The sequence below is a fragment of the Equus quagga genome, chromosome 12 (genome assembly GCF_021613505.1).
Source record: "Equus quagga isolate Etosha38 chromosome 12, UCLA_HA_Equagga_1.0, whole genome shotgun sequence".
NCBI lineage: Eukaryota > Metazoa > Chordata > Mammalia > Perissodactyla > Equidae > Equus > Equus quagga.
This window is the reverse complement of record NC_060278.1, coordinates 88,321,503-88,342,492: the sequence shown is the minus strand read 5'-3', so window position 1 is coordinate 88,342,492 and position 20,990 is coordinate 88,321,503. Positions and strand designations below refer to the sequence as shown.

Genomic DNA, 20,990 nt, shown 5'->3' with positions numbered 1-20,990 from the left:
CTGTCTTCCAGAGTTCTTCATATCTTTTTTTAATTGAGATTATGATAGTTTACAGCCTTGTGAAATTTCAGTTGTACATTGTTTGTCAGTCGTGTTGTAGGCACCACTTCACCCTTTGTGCCCATCCCCCACCCCCCCTTTCCCCTGGTAGCCACTAATCTGTTCTCTTTGTCTACATGTTTAACTTCCACATATGAGTGGAGTCATACAGAGATTGTCTTTCTCTATCTGGCTTATTTCACTTAACATAATACCCTCAAGGTCCATCCATGTTGTTGTGAATGGGACGATTTTATCCTTTTCTATGGCTGAGTAGTATTCTACTGTGTATATATATACCATATCTTCTTTATCCAGTCATCAGTTGATGGGCCCTTAGGTTGCTTCCACATCTTGGCTATTGCAAATAATGATGCAATGAACATTGGGGTGCATGGGACTTTTGGAATTGCTGACTTCAAGCTCTTTGGATAGATACCCAGTAGTGGGATGGCTGGGTCATATGGTATTTCTATTTTTAATTTTTTGAGAAATCTCCATACTGTTTTGCATAGTGGCTGCAGCAGTTTGCATTCCCACCAGCAGTGTATAAGGGTTCATTTTTCTCCACAACCTCTCCAACATTTGTTATTTTGTTTTGATTATTTTTGCCATTCTAACGGGTATAAGGTGCTATCTTAGAGTAGTTTTGATTTGCATTTCCCTGATGATCAGTGATGATGAACATTTTTTCATGTGCCTATTGGCCATCTGTATATCTTCTTTGGAGAAATCTCTGTTCATGTCCCCTGCCCATTTTTTCATTGGATTGTTTGATTTTTTTGTTGTTGAGTTGTGTGAGTTCTTTATATAGTAGGGAGATTAACCCTTTGTTGGATATATGACTTGCAAATATTTTTTCCCAATTGGTGGGTTGCTTTTTGTTTCAATCCTGTTTTCCCTTGCCTTGAAGAAGCTCTTTAGTCTGATGAAGTTCCTTTTGTTTATTCTTTCTATTGTTTCCCTTGTCTGAGAAGACATGGTGTCCGAAAAGATCCTTTTAATACTGATGTCAAAGAGTGTACTGCCTGTATTTTCTTCTAGAAGCCTTATGGTTTCAGGTCTTACCTTTAGGTCCTTGATCCATTTTGAGTTTATTTTGATGAACGGTGAAAAAAAATGGTCAATTTTCATTCTTTTACATGTGGCTGTCCAGTTTTCCCAGCACCATTTGTTGAAGAGACTTTCTTTTCTCTATGTCTTGTATGATATTGACCTTTTTTAAGATTACAGGTGAGATAATTTGTAGAATGTTTCTCAGTTTGGGTTTACCTGATATTTCCCCGTGATTAGATTCAGATTATGCAGTTGGGCAGGAATACCACAGAAGTGATACTGTGTATTCTTCTCAGTGCACTGTATCAGGAGGCACGTGATGTTGATTTATCCTATTATCAGTCATATTAACTTTGGTCAGTTGGTTAAGGTTGAGTCTATCAGGTTTCTCCACTATGCAAGTACTGTTTTTCTCTTTGTAATTAGTATTTTTGGGGAAGATACTTTGAAGCTGTATAAATATCCAATTATTCATCAATTTTTACCTTCTGGTTTTACCATCCATTGATAATCCTTGCCTGAATCAGTTATCTCTATGATAGTCAAATGATTTTGTCATTCCTCCTTCTACATTTATGAAGGAAGAGCTTTCCCTTCTCTCCCATTACTTAATAATTCTCTGGATTCTTATTTTATTAAATGGGTTATAATTTATTATTTTATTAAGTGTATTATAATCTGATGTTCAGCTCTCCTAAATTTGTTCAGGGATTTCCCCCTAATCTGGGTTTTAATGCAAGCTGTGATTTAGGGCAAGTGCCCCTCTTCTCTTTGGCCGTAATTTCCTCATTTGTAGGATAAGGTTAAGTACCTTGGGTTACAGGGGTGATTGAATGAAATGCACCCAGGTTGCCAAATCTCCTCAGCCAGGATAGGGTGATGTCAGGACTGGTTCAGCCCGGAGAGGCCCAGTATTTTAGTGTTTTTGCCCTCCTTCTCTAGGCATCCAGGGCATTGTGGATGCCTACCGCCAAGCCCTGCCCCAAGTTCGCCTCTATGGCCCCACCAACTTTGCACCCATCATCAACCATGTGGCCAGGTTTGCAGCCCAGGCTGCAAATCAGAGGACTGCCTCGGTGAGGGTCATGGGAGGTGGTGGTGGTGGTGGGATGGGTGGTCTTGGTCAAGGGCTCCCTTGAGGGCTATGTAACAAGCAACTTCTTATCAGTGTGGGAATGTGTGGCTGGGATGTTTAGAGGATCTGCCTCAGTATATGAATGGGCTTGCCCCCAGCAATACTTCGTGCTGTTGCTGCTGACCGACGGTGCTGTGACAGATGTCGAGGCCACATGTGAGGCTGTGGTTCGTGCCTCCCACCTGCCCATGTCAGTGATCATCGTGGGTGTGGGCGGTGCTGACTTTGAGGCCATGGAGCAGCTGGACGCTGATGGTGGACCCCTGCGTACACGCTCCGGGAAGGCATCTGCCCGTGACATAGTGCAGTTTGTGCCCTACCGCCGCTTCCAGAATGTGAGTTGGGGCAAGCTTGGGGGCAGACCAGATCTGGGAGTTTACCCTTCCACCTCTCCCTGATATGAGTGGGGATACTCACTCTTTTGTCTAAGTCTGGGGCAGAGTTTGGTGTTGAGTTTTGTATCCTTTCTTTGGTATGAAATGTAGACCTTGGGAACCTTTTATGGGCCACCACTGACCTTGCTCCTCTTTTCCTGGCAGGCCCCTCAGGAGGCATTGGCACAGACTGTGCTCGCAGAAGTACCTACACAACTGGTCTCCTACTTCAAGGCCCAAGGTTGGGCCCCCCTCAAGCCACTTCCACCCCCAGCCAATGGCCCTGCACAGTCCCCTCAGGCCTAGATTCCCTTGGAGGGTAAGCTGTGGCCAGTCCTCAGCCCTGTATCCCCAGTGGTCCCTATGGGCCCCCTGCACACACTCCTCACTGCTAGCACTTTATATTTTATACTTTTATACTTCTTCCTGCTATTGCTGCTCTTGATCCCATCTGCTTGCACCTGGAGCCCCTCATTCAATAAAGATCAATGAAGACTACTGCTTTGCCACTACTCTCTTTTTGGGTGGGAATCTGCCATTAGCCATGTTTCCTTCTCTTCTGTGAGCCTCAGTTTGTTGACCCTAAGGTTTGTTGAGTAAAGGTTGCCTCTGACACAATAGCCCCACTCAAAGAAATGGGGTATTCTTGGCCAGATATCTAGAAACACTGACTCTATTTTTGAAAATACAAAGATTAAGTGTAAGCCAAACACCCAGCCAGCCTGCCATGCTTCAGAGCAGAGCTGAGCTGGGAACAAAGAAGGTGGAAAGTGCTCGGGGAGGAATGAGTTTTAAGATGGAACAAGGGCTATGCTAGACTTCCTGGAGGAGCGAACAGTGGTGGTTCTAGTCCTAAAGATAGGCTGCAAGCCTGAATTTTGTAACAGCTAATTTTTTTCATACTAGAAAATTAATATGTATATTAACTGTAGAAAAAAATTCAGAAAAAATAAATAGTGCCTATACTCCCACATCCCAATAAAATATTTGGTGCGTATTTTTTAGTCCTTTATGCATATTTATAGTCTATACATAGTTTTTTATTTTACAAAAATATGATCATATTATACATAATATTTTTAGCATGCTTTAAAGTGTTTTTAAAACGTATGCTAATTAGTACAAAATTATTTCAAATAAAATGTGGTATAAAATAGTTATGGAGCAAGTAAGGACCCCTGTCTTTCCTAGGTTTGACTTTTTTTTTTTTTCCTAAATAGGACATTATACATAATGTTTGTACCTTCTTTTTATTGTATTTTGGGTTACCCATTGGAACTTATTGCTGACCTAATTCTTTTTAATGCTTTTATATTTTGTGTATGAGTGCACTATAGCTTATTTAGCCAATCCCTTATTTAACGAGATTTGGGTCCCTTCCAGTTTTGTTCTATTACAGTGCTGTAATAAATATCCTTGTACATTTATCTGTGCATTTACTGAATGTTTCTGAAGGATTTGTTCCTACAAGTGGAAACACTAGATCAAACAGTATGTTTAAAATTTTAATAGATATTATAAATTGCCCTTCATAAGAACAGTTTCTTACTCCTTTTGTTAATGACTGGCAAAAAAGGGAAGAAAATCAATTTTTGGTTTGAATTTAATTATGAAGGCTAGGTATCATTTCATATGTTTATTTGTGAATTATATTTCCTCTGAATAGCCTATTTATAAGTTTTTGTTGTTGTTGTAGCCCTTATTCTGTTATTCAGTTATTAACGCTTTGTCACTTATACACATTGAAAATATTTCTTCCCAGGCTATTGTCTATTCATTTATAGTTATCTTTTGGTCTATAGAACTGTTTTGATATGGAAGTTTAAAATTTTTATGTGTATTAATCTAGCTTGCTTTTTAAGAAATTATCCATATATTATTACTTTCTATGACATTAAACATTCCCTTATATTAGATTACCATTTCTGTTGGCTGCATATTATTTTTGTAGCATAATGTATCTTCTTAAATACTATTTCCAGTTTTTCTTTATAAACAACAGTGTGATGAATATCCTTAAAATATTATCTTTGATTACATTTTTGATTATGTACCCTTTGGATCCATTCTTAGAAATGGAATTGCTCTGATTAAAGAGTATAAAGAATTTTTTTTTTTTCCTTTTTATCCCCAAAGCTCCCTGGTACATAGTTGTATATTTTTCGTTGTGGGTCCTTCTAGTTGTGGCATGTGGGATGCTGCCTCAGCGTGGTTTGATGAGCAGTGCCATGTCCGTGCCCAGGATTCGAACCAATGAAACACTGGGCCGCCTGCAGTGGAGCACGCGAACTTAACCACTCAGTTAAGGGGCCAGCCCCAAGAGTATAAAGAATTTTAAGACTTTTGGTTCCTATTGTAAAACTGCCCTCCAGAATAGCTGTATTAGTTCATATTTCTAACCTTAGGCTTTGAGAGCACTCAGTAGACTCTTTTTCCTTTGTCTTCAAATTATAAAAGTAATACCCCCAAAATTTAAACAGATGGATACATGCTCCACTTCCACATATATTCGCGCATTCCACTTCCTGGAGGTGTAACCACTGTTAATAGTCTGTATATTCTTCCAAAACATGAATACACTGGCACAGCCAAGATGTTGCATGTTTTCTCTGCTCGTGTTGTCCCCCGTTCTACTCTCTGCCCACGTGGAACTCATTAATCCTTTGATGCCTGTTTCTTCCATCTTTTAGTCCTCCAATTCTACTTTTGACCCTTAGAGCGAAGAATTCTTGGATCAGTAAATGAATTGTCCTGTTTCCTGGAGCATCCTCTCTCCCCATCAGGCTCTTTGAAGGCAGGGACTGGTGAACACTAGACCATCTGTACTGTGCCTAGGATAGAGTCGGCCACTCAGGTTTCAGTAAAGACAACCTGAGTAGGGGCTACCAGGCCTGCATCAACTCTGACTCACATGTTCCTAGAAGTCCTCAAATCTCCTTAGTTTTTGAGTGTTTGAAGAAAAAGGGACTCCTAGCCCAAATTGGGGGATTTTCCCAGAGGTTGGGGGTGGGAATTGAGGTGCACAAACCTGGCTTCAGGCTGACTGGCAACTCTACAGTTAAAGAGGGTGGCCTCTGGAGGAAGGTTTGCTTGGGTCCTGCTGTGCCGCTGCTTTCACTAGCTGTGTGACGTTGAGCAAGTTTCCTGATTTGAGTGTTGTGAGGATTGATTAGGTAATGTGTATAATCTCCAGAGCACCATCTCTTGCACATGGTAAGCTCTCCGTTAACATGAGCTGCTGCTACTATGTTGATCTGGACTTCTCCAAGAAAAGAGGGCACATTGGGAGGTAGACTTCCACCACACTTAATACACCAAAGGCAACCAGAGCCCCCCAGCAGACCCCCAGCACAGTTCCAGCTTATTTTAGCACAGATCTCCACTCTACTCCAACCATCAGCATGTTTAATGAGGCCCTCCTGTGGCACTCTCCCCTGCCCCTTCTGAGGTTCTCATGCCATGGGCTCGGACTCGATACAAGCAGGTGAAACGGGGGTGGCCCCAGTTGCTTAGAATCTGGATCTTCACCTTGGGAAAGGCAGCTGGGGGGTCATTCTGGGAAGACAAATGGATCATGCCAGGGCCTGCTCTCCCAAGGGCTGTCTTCCTCCCCAATCTTCCCTCACTGTCCCACTTCCTTAGCACCCTCACCCCCAGAGACAAACACACCTGTAGGTGAAAAGTCTGAATCTCAGATTTCTCCACGTCAAAGGTGAATTTCCCCAAGAAGACTTCAGTCTCGTCATCAACCTGGAGGCCCTGGTAGGTGAAGAGTGAGTGGAGGAACAGTGAGGCACAGGTGGAGCGGAGAGAAAGCAACTTTGTTGAGGACCTACTATGTGTTCAATAGCTGTATGCATGCTCTCATTTATTTTTTGGTGTTAGGATATTGTAGTGTGAAATGTAGGCTCAAAGAAGCCAGGTTGAGAATTTTAATCTGGCTGTTAAATGTGTGACCTTGGGCAAGTAACGTCCCCTTTGTGAGCATTACTTTCCTCATCTTGAAAGGAGAGTTAATAGCACTTCATAGGTTGTGTGGATGCAAGGAGATAATCCATGTAAAGTACTTGGCACAGGTAAGAGCTCAGTAAGCCGTAACTAATATTTGGATACAGTTAACAATTATTTATAACCTATAGCAGCCCTGAGAGGCAAGTGGTCGCATCTCCATTTTGTAGATGAGCAAGTGAAGACTCAGTGGCACCAGTTTTCATGACTACCTGCTTCTTATAGGCAAAATCCCCTACCCCCTTGGGCCTCAGCCCCACTCACATAGACTGCGAAGTCACGGGGAGCACTGTTGGCTCCCCTGGTGTGGGCCACGCTGGGCGGTGGATGCTGCAGGGTGATGTCACTCAGTTGCACACGACTGGGCAGTCGGATCACCACTTGGCCCTGGTCGCCCTCAAAGGCCCAGCAATTCCCAGGGAACACATCTGGCTGCAGGCGAGCAGGGCAGATAGAGACCATCAGAACTGGTGGACCAAGCCACGGCAGCCCTTTCTCAGCCTGGGCATTGGTTCAGGTAGGTCTCGCCCTCACCTCCACCCCAGTCATCGGTCCCACTCAGTCCTCCACCCCCAGCCCGGGTCCCTGCCCAGCCAGATTCCACCAGGGCCCCAGTCCCTAGCACTGCTAGGTCTCTCAGTTTAACACCGTCCTCGGCCTCACCTGGAGCCCCACCCCAGCAAAGCCAGGCCCCGCCTCCAGCCCGGCCGGTCCTTGGCGTAGCAGGGCCCCGCTAGCGCCACGCCCTCGGCTCAGCCAGGCCCCACCTCCAAGGAGCTGTTGGGTCCTTTCCCCCAGCGTCCGCCCCTAGTCCCGTTCCGGGATCTGGGTTCCAGGCCCACCTCCAGGATAACCGTGGGCGGCCGCGCGTAGTTCCAGAAGCTGAAGCGATTCCAGAAGTAGGCAGTGTTCGCGTCTCCGTAGTCATGGGATGTCTTCTCTAGGTCGATGGAGGCTCCTGGAGCAGGGAGAAAAAAACACTCAGGGGCCTGACCCTCAGCTGGAGAAGGGTCTCTTGGAGGTCAGTCTTCTTGCGCTGGGCATGTGCATAGGTCTGTCTGTGTCAATGTCTCCGTCTCTTTCCATGTCTCTGAATCTCACTCTCTTGGTGTCTCTGGGTCTTACCCACAGAGCTCAGCGCATAGTCAGGTTTCCGCACAAAGTCCTCATTTAGCCTCTGGAATACGAGCTTGGCCACTCTCTGAAAAGAGAGAGGGCGAGGCTTGGAGGGGCAGGGCTTGCGGGAGGATTTTATAGAGAGGCAAAGTTCTCTGGGAACTAGGTTCTCTGCGATGGGCCCCAGGTTGTGGGACCCAGGAGAAGTCCCTAAGTCAGGGCTCTAGGGCAGGGCTTTAAGGCTCAGGACACAGGGAGCTGGCCTCCTCAAGGTGTTTCCACCGTGGCCGGGGACTGTGGAGTGGGCGGAGCCACTAGGGCCAGGCTCCATGGGGCCCAAATCTGAGAGCAGGTTGAGGTTGCCGGCTTACCTCGCTGTTGGCTGCTCGAACGCTAGACACCTCCTTGTAGAGTTTATCCAGCTCAGCCTGGAGCTGCTGCAGCTGCTGCCCCTGGGAGCGCACGCGCTCGTGATACTCACTGCAGGTGGGAGTTCGGCACGGTGTAGTTGGCCGTCGCCCCCTGCCACTCCCCCGTCCCTGTGGACACTTCCTGTGAGCACCATTGAGCCCTCCAATTCCCCACCCAGGTGCCCTCTTTCACCTTAGAGTCAGCATCTCCTTAGGTTCCTGTTGGAGGGAGGGACAAAATGTAGCACTGCTCCACTCTCACCTACCCAGAGCAGCCACACTCAAAGGGTCTTCTTTTTGAGGAGTGTCCCCCCTTCCCCGACCTTCCAGGACCACTCAGAGACCCTCAAGCACCTCTGGGCACAATCCCTCAGAAATCTTCTGTTTATATCCTGCCTTTCCTTAGGATTATAGCCTCCAGCACTACCACCCTCCCAGCAGCCCAGGGGCACCCCACAGGTTCGTAAACTGCCAACCATCACCCAGGAACACAGTCTCCCAGACTCACATTCTCCGCAAGAGGGATCAGGTACAGGAGTCCCCACCAGAGTGCTGGAGAAAGATGGGGGTGGTTTCAGGGGAAAGGAAGGGAGAAGGTTTCCCTGGCATAAAGGGACAGTGAAGAGAGAAGAGGCTTGAGAGGACTGAGTCTGAGGGGGGACTAGAGGCCCCTGAAGGGGTCTGTGAGGAGCTGAAGAGGCTGAGTTGGATTTAGGAGAAATGTGCTGGGTTTGGCTCCAAAGCTTCCAGGGCTGGGACCCCAGGGAATTCACCACCCCCTCACCTGCCAGAAAGAGGCTCAGTAGTGACACAGCCGTGAGCAGGAAGCGGATGGAACAGACTTCTCTGAAGAACCAGAGGGAGGCTGAGGCCCCGAGACCCTAGTGAACCCTGCAGCCCCCACCCACCTGAGGGTCCTAGATCCAGCTCCTGTGAACATGACTCAGGCAGGTCTGAATCCACTCAAGCTTCAGCCGGGTCCAGCACCACCCCCCCTCCTGCCCCACCGCCTCCAAAGAGCAGCCCATGGGACTCCCCATTCCCTCCCTCTGACCTGTACACGCTGACCAGCATGTCTCCTACCAGGGATAACAACACGCTCAGCACCTGGAAGAGTAGGTCTGAGGAGAGGAGAGGGATCTCAGAGAACGACTACGGCTTAGAAAGAGGGAGAGACGAAGAGGGGCTCAGAAGGTGTGGTGGTCGAGGTTCACAAGGGGCTCAGGAAGGAGCCTCAGGGAAGGCCCTAGGGCTCAGGAAGAGAGGGGTGGGCTACGAGAATTGGATGGGGGCAAGGACAATGAGTTGAGGTTTAGAGGACTTGGATCAAGTTCAGGGAAGGAGCTGGAGACTCCAACATGGGCCAGGGGCTCAAAGATGAGAACTGGAGTTCGGAGAGGGGAGCTGGAGGGTCAGAAGGGATCCGGGCTGTCCTGGCCCGTACTCAGGAAGCTCCTGGACACTCGCGGAGGAGGCATCTCCTGCCTCAAATCCAGGGTCGAGAGAAGGTCGAGCTGCTCCTCAGAGACTATGGGAGAGCCAGCCAGTTCTGCAGGAGCCCAGGGGTTCCACTGGGGCCTTACGCGTCGCAGGCCCACTCTTTCCCCCGGACCTGGCTGCAGGCTTCCCAGCCCAGAAGCAGGGAAGCCTCTCGCAGGCTTTGGCCAGGTCCCATGCCCTTAGGTCTCCCTCAGCACTCTGAGGCCCCACCCCTCAGGGATGCTCAGTTATGACATTGGTCCTACCGCCAAGAGGAGGTCCCGCCCCCAGCCATAAGTCTTGGGGCGGCCTCAGTTCCCTGGTAGCCACTCATGCCATCACCCAGGCCGCGCGTCCTCGCTGGTGCCTATTCTCAGGATTTTCCCCGCCCCTTCCCAGGACTGTCCATCACACCGAGACCCCGCCCCTCTAGGCATCTTATTTTGTGCTTCTCCTCTTTGGCCTACAGGCCCCAGCCCTTGGGAGGTGCCCAGATCCAGTTTTATCGCGGTTCCGCGCCAAGCCCCGCCCGAGGCCCCGCCCCCTCCCTCAACTCACCCGGGGTCGACCCCGCCCGCACCCGAGGCCCCGCCCCTCACGGTTGCCGCGCCACAGGCGGTCCGCCCGGTGTGGCTCCGGGGCGCCGGCTTCTGCCGAGAGCTTCCAGCCCGTGCGGTTCCTCCGGGCACTCCTGCGCTCAAGGCAGGCTCACCGCAGCTCGAGCCCCGGGCTCTTCTGCCCTCAGGCTCGCCGGGCCCCAGCCCAGCTGACCGGTGCCCGCTGCTTTCTCCCGAGGTGACGCTCACTGAGCTGTTGCTGTTGTCGCTGTAACAGTTGGGAGTGCTCTTGTGTGGGGACGCGGCCGAGCCCGGGCGGGGGCTCCGCCGCATCCTGACCCCGGGCCGCCCCCTCACGGACGCCAAAGTTGCCGCCGAAGCCGCCAAGGCCCTCGGCCCTCCCTCTGCCGGTGCGCGCCGCCGGCACCCTGAGTGCAGCCCGCGGGCCCAGCGGCCCGACACAGCCCTCTCTCCGGTATCTGGGCCCGCTGCTGACGTCATAGAGGAGACCACGGTCCCCGCAGAACGCCCTGACTGGGCGTCACAGAGCTAGTCGTGACGTCACTGGGAGCCATGGCAGTCAGTCTCTCCTTTCCCATGTTAAAGCAAGCAATGATATCAAGCGCTTCCCAGAATACCCTGTCTAAAATTGCACTCGGCTAAAAGAATTTTTATCCCTCTTCCTGCTTTGTTTTTCTCCTCAGCACTTATCACTAACATGCTATACATTTTACTTATTTCTTCGTTGCCTGTCACCCCCCCACTAGAACGTAAACTTTATGAAGGCAGAGGTATTTTTTTGTTCACTACCGTGCCCTACAGCACCTAGATAGGCCTAGCATATAGTAGGTGCTGAGATATTTGTGAGTGACTAAATGTTAAGAAGCAGCGGCCGGCCCCTGTGGCAGAGTGATCAGGCTCGCGCGCTCCGCTTCCGCGGCGCAGGGTTTCCTCGGTTGGGATCCTGGGCGCGGACATGGCACCGCTCATCAAGCCATGCTGAGGCGGTGTCCCACATGCCACAACTAGAAGGACCCGCAACTAAAATATACAACTGTGTACCTGGGAGGTTGGGGGAAAAAAAGCAGGAAAAAAAAAAAAAAAAAGGAAGGGGCACGGAGTCACCCAGGGCACTTCTAAATAAACATTTAGTCTCTTTTGCTCTACAAACCCTTCAGGCCCAGCCTCTCATCCTAGTCATCAAGCCAGAGAATTCTGACCTCAGATCTGAGGGTCCCTCTCCCAGACTCATATTCACCAGGGATCTATGGGGTGAGAAATCAGTACCCTTCAATCACCATGCCCATACTCAGACCAACCATCTGAGTCACTGAGAACAGAATGAGGAATCACAGATAGTCACAGCCAAGAGTTCAGCGGTTCTCAGACTCTTGCTGTGCAACAGAATACCAGTGCAGTTTATAGAAATGCAGGTTCCCAGGCACACCTTGAGATTCTACTTCAGTATTTCTGTGGTGGGGGCAGGAATGTTCATTTTTAACAACCACATGTGTGATCCTGATTAAAGACCACACTTTGAAAAGGAGTGCAGTGCATCCTGTGCACATTACACAGCTAGGCAAACAGGTCCAGAAAGGGGAAAGGACTTTCTCAAGACCGTGTAGCACATAATAGAGATTAGAATTCCAAAATCCTGCCCTCAAGCCCAGTACTCTTTCTGCCACATCTCGTCTTCTTGGGAACGTTACGAAGTGGAAGTTGCAGTTCTTAGAAGGGTTGAGAGAACCTGCCAGGCTATGTTCCAGCCCAGAGGGGAGGCGTCCATGTTAGGTTCCAGTGGGGCAGCATCAATTCCTTGCTCGCCTAGATGTCACAGAGCTCAAGGGAGGGATGGAGGGAGAGAAGCAGGGAAAGGCCAAGGCACTGCAAGCTACGAATTCTGGTCCCTCCCCCTTTGGGTCCCAGTGTCCCCATCTGTCAAAGGGGAAAGTGAAGCCCTCCCCCAACGTCTGTGTACCTTAAGAGCTAACCTGGACCTTGCTTAGAACAACCTATGCCTCTTAGCTAGTGTTTTATAGACCCCAAAATCCACTTGAGCATCTAACACCCGGGAAATAGGTAAAACAGGGCTTTCCAATCCCAGTACTGAGATGGAGAAGCTGAAGCACAAGGAAGGACCATGTCTGGCTCAAGGCCACACAACAAGACTCAGCTCCTCTAACAGTCTAATCTTATCTGCTACTGCCACCTGATACATTCCTGGTACACAAGCCAAACTGAACAAATCACAGGTCCCGGAACACACCCTGCCTTCCTTCCCACTGCCTGGATGTCCATCTCTGCTCAACCCCCATCATCAAAGCCCATTTTAAACACCCTCTTCTCATGGAGCCCTTTCTGGCTTCCCTCCTCTGAGCTCCCCAGCCCTGACCCTTTCCTGCTCTGATGGGTACTGCAGTCTTTCTAGGCTTTGTTTGGTGTTGGAGTCCATGAAGCTACTAGAGGACAGAGAACATGTCTGATTCACCTCTGTAGCTGCACACCCACCTACCCACCACCCAGGGTGGTATAGGACAACTCCTGCACATAGGAGGTGTCATTAAATAGAATGATTAAGTGGATGGCCATGAAATGCACTCAACACATAGTTACTGGGTTCAGACTGTGAAATATGTTCATCCCTTCATTCAGTAAAAGCAATGCACATCTATTTAAGGGTTATTAACCTAAGTTAGGAGTTCTATGCCCAGAAAAATGTAAGTGTTCAATATTCTACAGACGATTTCAAGGATTTGCAGACTCCCTGGAGCCCATCTATAGTTCCACTAGTAAGATCCCAAGTTAAGTACCTCTGGCTTCTGGTTAAGAATTGTTTTGAATACCTGCTATGTGCAAGCTAGGGACACATATCCAATCACTAATTCAAATCTGTTAAGTGCCTACAGCACTAATGCTGCGGGCTAGAAGACTCATTTATTAATCCACCCATTTATTCAGCCAAGGTTTTGTTGTTGTTTTTTTTCCCAAGGAAGATTAGCCCTGAGCTAACTGCTGCCAATCCTCCTCTTTTTGCTGAGGAAGACTGGCCTTGAGCTAACACCCATGCCAAGCTTCCTCTACTTTATATGTGGGACGCCTACCACAGCATGGCATGCCAAGCAGTGCCATGTCCTCACCCGGGATCCGAACCTGCCAACCCCAGGGCAGCCAAAGTGGAACGTGCGCACTTAACTGCTGAGCCACTAGGATGGCCCCTCAGCCAAGGTTTTGAAGGTCTACCATGTACCAAACCCTGAACTGGGAATTGAGGACTGGGAGGTGAACAAGGAACAACATGAGGTCCATGCCCTTGAGGGCTCATAGGTTAGCAGGGAGCAGACTAGGGTCCTGCCCTCTCCCCTGGCCTCCATCCCCACCCTGTCCCAGCTCCCACCTAACAAGGATGCAGGATGGAGCCTGAAGCTGCTGCAGGCAGGGAGAACTGAGCTGACCACAGGAACCTCAACCCCATCTCTCAGTGCTCCTGCTCCCTCCCCACCCATGACCCCCAGGCCTGCCACCTGTGTGTTTGACTAAAGGGCAGGGATTGCTGAACCTGCTGGGTAGGTCCAGTGAGTCAGAGGCGATTCAGGTGGGCAAGAGGGCAGGCATGCAGAGGGAAAGCCAGTGGCCCTGGGACAATGGCTCTCACCGTGTGTGTGCGGCGACTGACAGGGCTGCCGGGAAGCCATGACCGACAAGTGAGGCTCAGCTTTCGGGGTGAGGCTTGCTAGGATGCTCTAAGGATTTTTGGAACTTGGGGGCTCCAGTTCCTCCATTCTGTAGGCCCCCAATCCTATCCCTAGGCATCTCTACAGCCTGTCTCCTTTCTCCTCCAGCCCAGTATCTCCAACTCTCTGCCTCCTTCCCTCCCCATTTTCTACCTTTCTTTAAGGGTGAGTCCAGGGGGATTGGACCCTGGGACAAGGGTGGGAGGTAATTATTTTTTTCTGGGGAGGGACTGATAAATGACTAGTTTCAATTCTAAGCAGGCTTTACCCAGAAAACAAGGAGAATTCACTGTGATCAAGAAGCAGATATTGGCGAGGTCAGTGGGGTTGGGTCCTGGATAGGAAGAAGCTGATCTGTGCCTCATCTAGGACCATCCTGGGGTTGGGGAGCTCATTCCTGGGTTTTGGGGAGGTGTAGTCTCAGGAGTTGGGGTCAGTCTCAGGTTTGAGGGGTCAGACTCAGTTTGGGACAATTCAAAGTCAAGACTACGGGGGACTAGTTCTTGATTGGTAGTTAACCCCAGATCAGCCCTAGTTTGGAGTCAACCCTATGGGGGTTGGTTCCAGGTTTGGGAGATCAGTCATGGAGTTAGCTCCAAGTTTGGAGGGTTGGCTCCTCTTTCAGGGTTGGGAATAGGCTCTGGATTGGGGGTCAGGGTCAGCCAAGCACTGGGTGTCACAAGGTTCCTCCTATCCCCAGCTATTCCGTTGGCCACACTACGGGGCTCCACTGGCTGGGGAGAGTCTGTCTGTGCAAGTGGTCAACTGCAGCCGTGTGTTCAGCCCCAGGTGAGTAGGCCTGGGGGAGCCAAGGATGCAGGTAGGGCTTGGGGAGGGCTTGAGGTGATTCCCCTGGGTCACTCTTCTGCTCCATGCCACATTCCCAGGTCTCTGGGGACCCTGGTGATCTCCCTGCAGCAGCTACAGAGTGCTGGGCATTTGGTGCTGCGGGAGGCCCTAGTGGATGAGAATCTGCGAGTGTCCCGGGTGAGTCCCACCAGCCCCCAACCTACCACCCCCAAGCCTGAGAGTCCCTCTAAGAGGGTTCTTTTTATCAGAGGGGAAAGCCCAGACCCAGACAGGAATGGTAACAAAGCCCCCCAGCCAGGGTTCCTTTCATTGCAGCCCCTGCTGAAGTCCCACATATGCCAAGAACCAGGTTGAGCCCTGAGGGCCAGGGGTGTGGCAATGGGGGAAGAAAAGGAGTTCTGTGCCACTCCCTGACCATGCACTAGCCTCAGTGACAAAGATGAACCTGGCTGGATTTCCCTGGTGCTTCACGGAGGGTCGGTATAGTCTGGTAGAAATGGACCTGTGTTCAAATCTCAGATCTACCATTTCCTAGTTGAGAACTTGGACAAGTTATTTAGTTTCTCTAGGCTGTCTCCTCATTTACATTATGTGGAGTCATACAAAATGAGTGCTTTTCATTCAGTCTGTCATTTGTTGAGTTCTTGATTATAAGCCAAGTATTGTGCTGAGCAATGAGGATTGAGTGGTGAGCAAAACCAGATAAGAATTTACTCTCTTAGAGCTCCATATCTAAAGAGAGAGGCAAGCATTAAACAAATATTCACACAAATAAGTGTAAAATTGCCACTGACAGGTGTTACAAAAGAGCTGATAGCGGGGTGGGAGAGGGTATAACAGAGAGATGTGACCTATTTGGGCATCAGAAAAGTTTCCCGAAGGAAATAGTGCTTAAGCTTGGGATTGAAGGATGATAGGATTAACTCAGTGGGAGAAGAGAATGTTCCAGGCAGAAGAACCAGTATATGCAAAAGTCCAATGCCCTGAGAAAGCATAACTGGGGTGCTGGGCAGGAGACGACCCCAAATGAGATGGGGCTGGAAAGGTTGGCAGGGGCCAGACCATGTGGAGCTGTGAAGGCCACAGTGATGGATTTCCAAGAACAATGAGAGAATTTTGGAGTCACGGATGGCCCTTTCAAGAGATAATTTGCATATGGCAGGTTCTTAACAGGTTACGAGTAGTTAATATTATTAGAGAGGTACCACAAGTCACCACAGGTGCAGGCCAGGAGGGTCTCTATTTATAGGTGGAGTAATAGGCATTGTCCTTGTGCTTTTCTTAGCCTCAGGACACTCTGAGGAGCCCTAAGGCACATTGTGTATCTGGTTTCAGATCCAGGTGGAGCTTGACCTGAGGTACCAGCCCCCAGAGGGTGCAACTGGAGCCTGGGAGGAGGAGGACTTTGGGGCACCCATCCGGGACAGGTAACCTCCCAACAACCTAAGCAAGGCCTGGTGGTCCCAGACCAGGCAGGCCTTGGCAAGGGAGAAGTGGTACCCAATTCTACTCTGGATCTCCTGGAAGTAGAGACACGTTGGACTCGTGCTGCCCAGGTTGCAGCTCTGTGATCAGGGCTGGCCCTCACACTCCTTTCACTTCTCCTTCTCCCAGCTCGGAGTTGATCATCTCCAATGTGGGTTTCCAGGAACTGGAGTAAGTATGTGAGGATGACCTGAGGTCATCAGGTTAGTCTTGGGATTAGGAGCCAGTGATGTGGAGTCAGTCCCTGAGTCTGGGATCAGTACTGGATCAATTCCATGGTGAGAAGTCAGTCCTAGAATCAGGGGTCAATTCTGAAATTAGAGAGTTCTCAGGTTAGGGGTCAGTTCTGGGATCAGTGGGGTCAGTCCAAGCTTCAGGGGTCAGTCCTAGGGTCAGGGAAGTTAAGGGATGGGTGATAGGTCCCAGACATGTCCCTTGAGAGTCTTTCTTATCAGGCCTGGGGAGGCCCGACTGGAGCGGCGGGCAGTGGCACTGGGCCGCAGGTTAGCTCAGGGCCTAGGTCAGCAGGACGATGAAGACAACGAGCTAGAGCTGGAGCTGGATCTGGAGGACGAGCCTGATGTGGAGCTTTCTGGAGTGGTGTTCAGCCCTCTCAAGAGGTAACTTGTATCCACTGCACACTTACTCCCACACCCCACCAGTGTGTCAAGCTCACTCACTCATACATGCAGGCCCATGCCCATCCACCCTCATAAACACATGGTCCCAGGGTATGGATGAGGAGTAGACATGCTGGGGTCAAGGGTCACTCACTCCTAGGCATAGACAATGCCACAGTCCCACACACAGTTACACTGGCTCACATATACCTTCTGGAATCCATGTAGGTGTTGAAAGTTTGATGAGGGCAAGGACTTCTGTCTCTTGTTCACTGCAGTGTCCCAGTGCCTAGAACAGTGTTGGCACACAGTAGGTGCTCAATAAATCTTTGTTGCATGAATGAATGGTTTTAGGGCTCCAGGAATGAGCCAAATTCTGGGTGTGGGGTTGAGATGGAGGCAAGACCAGACCAGAAGGACTCAGAATCCAAAAGTTTATAGGGAGAGGAGATCTTATCCCCAGGACCAAGCAAGAGTGTGTGTGAGGTGGTGGGAGGAAGTAAAGTGAGAGCTGACCTTAACCCTCTCCACAGCCGAGCCCGGGGCATAGCTCGTGGGGATCCCTTCCAGGTGTCCAGAACGCAGGACTTCCAGGTATGCTCTCCCTCCAGGGCCTAACCTTTGGGCAATACTACCTGCCCTCCACATGGTTCTCCTCCTACCTTGGCAGCCTTGGCTTCCTTTTTCCCTCCTTCTGCACCCTTCAGGTGGGGGTCACGGTGCTCGAGGCCCAGAAGCTAGTGGGAGTCAACATTAACCCCTATGTGGCCGTGCGTGTTGGCGAGCAGCGCAGAGTGACCGCCACGCAGCGCGGGACCAATTGCCCCTTCTACAACGAGGTGGGTGCGACCACAGAAGAGAGGGGCCTGACAGAATGAGTGGGACCCAGCGTAAGACCTGTTCGCAGAGGGGGCATGGCCTAGGTGGAAATAAACCAACTGCCGGCAGAGGATGAGGGGCGTCTAGGGAAAGGGTGTAAAGAGGCACCATCGGGGAGAGGAGGGCGTTCTCTTTGCGAGAGGCGGGGCCGGGCGGACATGAGCCCTTCACATACAACCTTCTCTCCCCTCTCTTGTTTTCCCGCTTCAACCCAGTACTTCCTGTTCGAATTTCATGAGACCCGGCTTCGCCTCCAAGACTTGCTGCTGGAGATCACGGTGAGGGGGGTAGGGTGAGAGGTTTCCGTCAGAGAAGTGGGGATGTCCAAGCTTCAGGACTAACGCCACCTTCCCCTAGGCTTTCCATTCGCAGACCCTCCCCTTTATGGCCACCCGGATAGGCACCTTCAGGATGGACCTGGGCATAATCTTCGACCAGCCAGGTACTGAACCCTCCTATCATTGAAACTCATCTGCACAGACAAGGGAAATTGACCCTCTAGGCACTGATCCTTGTGTACTAACTTGTGAGCCGGCAATCTCTTCCGAAGGCTAATATCCACGCACTCCCCCTCCTGCCCGCTGGGCTGGACAGGAACCCCGGCCATTGTCCAACACTCAGATCACAGCCCCACGACCGCCCCGCGCACCCCGCCGATCTCCGCTGACCCCTGGCTTGCCCCTCCATCCCCAGATGGCCACTTCTACCAGAAATGGGCTCCGCTGCATGACCCCCGGGACACCCGCGCGGGGACCAAAGGCTTTGTCAAGGTCACTTTGTCCGTGAGGGCGCGCGGGGACCTGCCCCCTCCGCTGCCACCCCCGGGCCCAGGACACAGTTCGGACATCGAGAAGTGAGCTGGGGTGGGGTGAGGAGGGGAGGGTAGGACTGGCCGTGGCCTCCGGGACGCGGAGAGGGAGAGGGGCCGAGACTCCGGCTTCTCAGCCGCTCAGCGCCTCCCGCCCTAGGAACTTGCTCCTGCCTCGCCGGGTGCCGGCCCAGAGGCCGTGGGCGCGGCTGCGCGTGCGCGTGTACCGCGCGGAGGGGCTTCCCGCGCTGCGCCCCGGCCTGCTGGGCAGCCTGGCCCGCGCCCTGCAAGATCAGCGCGTGCTCCTGGACCCCTATGTGCGGGTGTCTTTCCTGGGGCAGCAGGTAAGGCCCTCCCGCCCCGACTCGGCCGAGGCTCAGGCCCTGGTTCCGCGCTGACCCCTTTCCGCCTGTCTTCGCCGCGCTCAGGGCGAGACGTCCGTACGCGGAGAGACGGCGGCGCCCGAGTGGAACGAGCAGCTGAGCTTCGTGGAGCTCTTCCCGCCGCTGACGTGCGGCCTTCGTCTGCAGCTGCGGGACGACGCGCCCCTGGTGGATGTGGCCCTCGCCACACACGTGCTGGACCTGAGGCAGATCTCACACCCGGGCCGCGCAGGTGAGCGCATCTGGCCGACGCGTGCTGCCCCTGCCCGGGCCCTATCAGCCCTGGGTCCCGTCCCCGACAGCAAACCCCATCCTCGCGACCTCACTCCGCTTAGAAAGTCAGGTCCACCCCGCAGCGCAACCTGTGCTCCAAGCCGGCTCCTCCTTTCGTCTCGGAGCCTCGCCTGTCGCTCCCAAACTGCAAACCCCACCCTCGGTTTGGTTCCGTTGACAGAATCCGAACTACAGCTGCAAATCCAGTAACCGCTCCTGCCCTGCTCTCCCTACAGATTTACACGTACAGAAACAACCCCAGTCCGCATCCGTTTACCCCAGTCCCTTACGGTTTCACCGGTAGCTTCGCCCCAATCCTGACTCGGCCTCCAGGGCTCTGGCTCTGTCCCTATAGAGTCTCTGCGGGGTCTGGCCGCAGCGCCTTCAGGAGCTGAGCTGATTACAAGTGCTCCCAGGTCGTGGTCCAGAGCTGTCCGTCCGCAGCTGTTCGCAGACTTCCCTCCCAGAGCGGCCGACGCGCCCCCCGCCCCCCGAGCTTGCAGTAAATGAGTGCATAGACTGACCTAGTACCCACCTGCCCCATGCTCCCCTCCGAATTACTGTTCTTGTCCCCCACAGCGGGGTTTAACCCCACCTTCGGGCCGGCCTGGGTGCCTCTCTATGGCTCGCTCCCCAGCGGGGGGCTCCGGGATGGTTTTCAAAATCTCAATGAAGGCCTTGGCCAAGGCATTTGGTTCCGCGGCCGCCTGCTAGTGGCTGTGTCCATGGAGGTGCTGGAAGGGAGAGCTGAACCTGAGCCTCCCCAGGCCCCGCAGGGGTCCAGGTTGTCCCGGCTCATGGGAAAGAAGAAGAAAGCCAGGCGAGGCCAGATCCCAACTGGGATTCCGCAGCACCTGGATGCCAGCTCCGGGGCTGATGGGCCTGAGATTCCTAGTGCCATGGAGGTGGAGGTGGAGGAGTTGCTGCCGCTGCCAGAGGTGGGGGCTGCGGTTTAACAAAGGGGCGGGGCCGCTCCTAGCTCTGGAGTGTGTAACCGGTCCCCAGGCATTAAACACAGGAAGGGGGTGGTCTCAGTTTGGGGGCCTGCTTGAAGACTGCAGTGTGCGTACACACGTGCTCTTATATTCACATGTGGGGGGAGGGGGCTGACCAATCAGAGGTGGGCGGGAGGACTAAGCCGGGCATCCGATGGGTTGGGGCTGCCAGGGGCAGAGAGGGAGGTAGGAGGCCTGCAGTGAATCTTCTAGGCCTTGGTTGCAAGTCTTATCTGTGGGCATTGTGGCCAAGCACAGTCTGGCCTGCAACCTGGGAGGGTGGGGGCTGACTTCAGCCTGACCCACCTTCCCCAGAACGCCCTGGCACCCTGTGAAGATTTCCTGCTCTTCGGTGTGCTCTTCGAGGCCACCATGATTGACCCCGCTCTGGCCTCCCAGTCCATCAGCTTTGAGATCTCCATTGGTGTGTGCCAATCCCCTGAGGGTTGTGGGTTTGAGGGTGGTCATTTTTGTTCCGGACTTATGCCCCTGGGAAGGACAGTTGACCTTCAGTTAGGGATGGGCTCTGATTTCTATTGAGGCAGAGGAGGTTGAGGGAGGGGTCAGACCCTCAGCCTGGCACCCGCTGACACTTGCTGCTCTGGGCAGGTCACGCAGGCCGCCAGGAGGAGCAACTGGGCCCAGGGTCCAGGGTCGAGGAGGGAGCAGAGGGCGCAGCGGGGGAGGCGCAGCCTCTGCTGGAGTCTGACGTGGGAGCCGGGCTGGTGGAGGAGGAGCTGCGGACCCCGGCTCAGCGGCCTGAGCCCGTGGATGGCAGCGGGTGAGTGCTCCTGGTGGCTGGAAAGAGGGCATTGGGAGATCCCCAGCAGCC

At 52.0% G+C, this 20,990-nt stretch overlaps 3 protein-coding genes across 8 annotated transcripts in view; 2 read left to right on the top strand and 1 right to left on the bottom strand.

The window, feature by feature from the left end:
* Positions 1-3,102, top strand: part of CPNE1 (copine 1) — a 37,622-nt gene extending 34,520 nt beyond the window's left edge. For all 6 annotated transcript variants that reach the window (XM_046680074.1, XM_046680076.1, XM_046680075.1 and 3 more), the window contains 3 exons: positions 2,038-2,171; positions 2,329-2,565; positions 2,770-3,102. In XM_046680074.1, the coding sequence (XP_046536030.1) occupies positions 2,038-2,171; positions 2,329-2,565; positions 2,770-2,910 (512 nt within the window). In that variant the 3' untranslated portion in view covers positions 2,911-3,102. The remainder of the gene's footprint in view (positions 1-2,037; positions 2,172-2,328; positions 2,566-2,769) is intronic.
* Positions 3,103-4,849: 1,747 nt separating this feature from the next.
* SPAG4 (sperm associated antigen 4) lies at positions 4,850-10,626 on the bottom strand. Its single transcript, XM_046678289.1, has 12 exons — positions 10,198-10,626; positions 9,583-9,687; positions 9,193-9,259; positions 8,923-8,984; positions 8,647-8,690; positions 8,332-8,357; positions 8,100-8,208; positions 7,738-7,813; positions 7,455-7,570; positions 6,877-7,044; positions 6,274-6,363; positions 4,850-6,159 (listed from the first exon to the last, which is right to left on the bottom strand). Exons 1-12 carry the CDS (start codon positions 10,505-10,507, stop codon positions 6,010-6,012), a joined length of 1,323 nt encoding a protein of 440 aa, XP_046534245.1. The 5' UTR covers positions 10,508-10,626; the 3' UTR covers positions 4,850-6,009.
* Positions 10,627-13,815: 3,189 nt separating this feature from the next.
* The window catches only part of LOC124248945 (fer-1-like protein 4), a 41,442-nt gene continuing 34,267 nt past the window's right edge, over positions 13,816-20,990 (top strand). The window contains exons 1-17 of the mRNA XM_046679617.1: positions 13,816-13,894; positions 14,167-14,222; positions 14,606-14,694; positions 14,793-14,892; positions 16,051-16,142; positions 16,330-16,371; positions 16,656-16,820; positions 17,354-17,414; positions 17,528-17,659; positions 17,915-17,977; positions 18,057-18,141; positions 18,393-18,552; positions 18,668-18,851; positions 18,936-19,122; positions 19,743-20,101; positions 20,474-20,582; positions 20,768-20,939. Coding sequence (XP_046535573.1) covers positions 13,816-13,894; positions 14,167-14,222; positions 14,606-14,694; positions 14,793-14,892; positions 16,051-16,142; positions 16,330-16,371; positions 16,656-16,820; positions 17,354-17,414; positions 17,528-17,659; positions 17,915-17,977; positions 18,057-18,141; positions 18,393-18,552; positions 18,668-18,851; positions 18,936-19,122; positions 19,743-20,101; positions 20,474-20,582; positions 20,768-20,939 — 2,135 coding nt within the window. The remainder of the gene's footprint in view (positions 13,895-14,166; positions 14,223-14,605; positions 14,695-14,792; positions 14,893-16,050; positions 16,143-16,329; positions 16,372-16,655; positions 16,821-17,353; positions 17,415-17,527; positions 17,660-17,914; positions 17,978-18,056; positions 18,142-18,392; positions 18,553-18,667; positions 18,852-18,935; positions 19,123-19,742; positions 20,102-20,473; positions 20,583-20,767; positions 20,940-20,990) is intronic.

What these genes read in the sequence shown, in the direction of transcription:
- SPAG4 (XM_046678289.1), bottom strand. Translation starts at nt 10,507, where the DNA reads ATGCGGCGGAGCCCCCGCCCGGGCTCGGCCGCGTCCCCACACAAGAGC. An exon ending in ATGCTGGTCAGCGTGTACAG is followed by an intron (nt 8,985 to 9,192) that starts GTCAGAGGGAGG and finishes CTGGTTCTTCAG; the next exon opens with AGAAGTCTGTTCCATCCGCT. An exon ending in TTCGAGCAGCCAACAGCGAG is followed by an intron (nt 7,814 to 8,099) that starts GTAAGCCGGCAA and finishes CTCTCTTTTCAG; the next exon opens with AGAGTGGCCAAGCTCGTATT.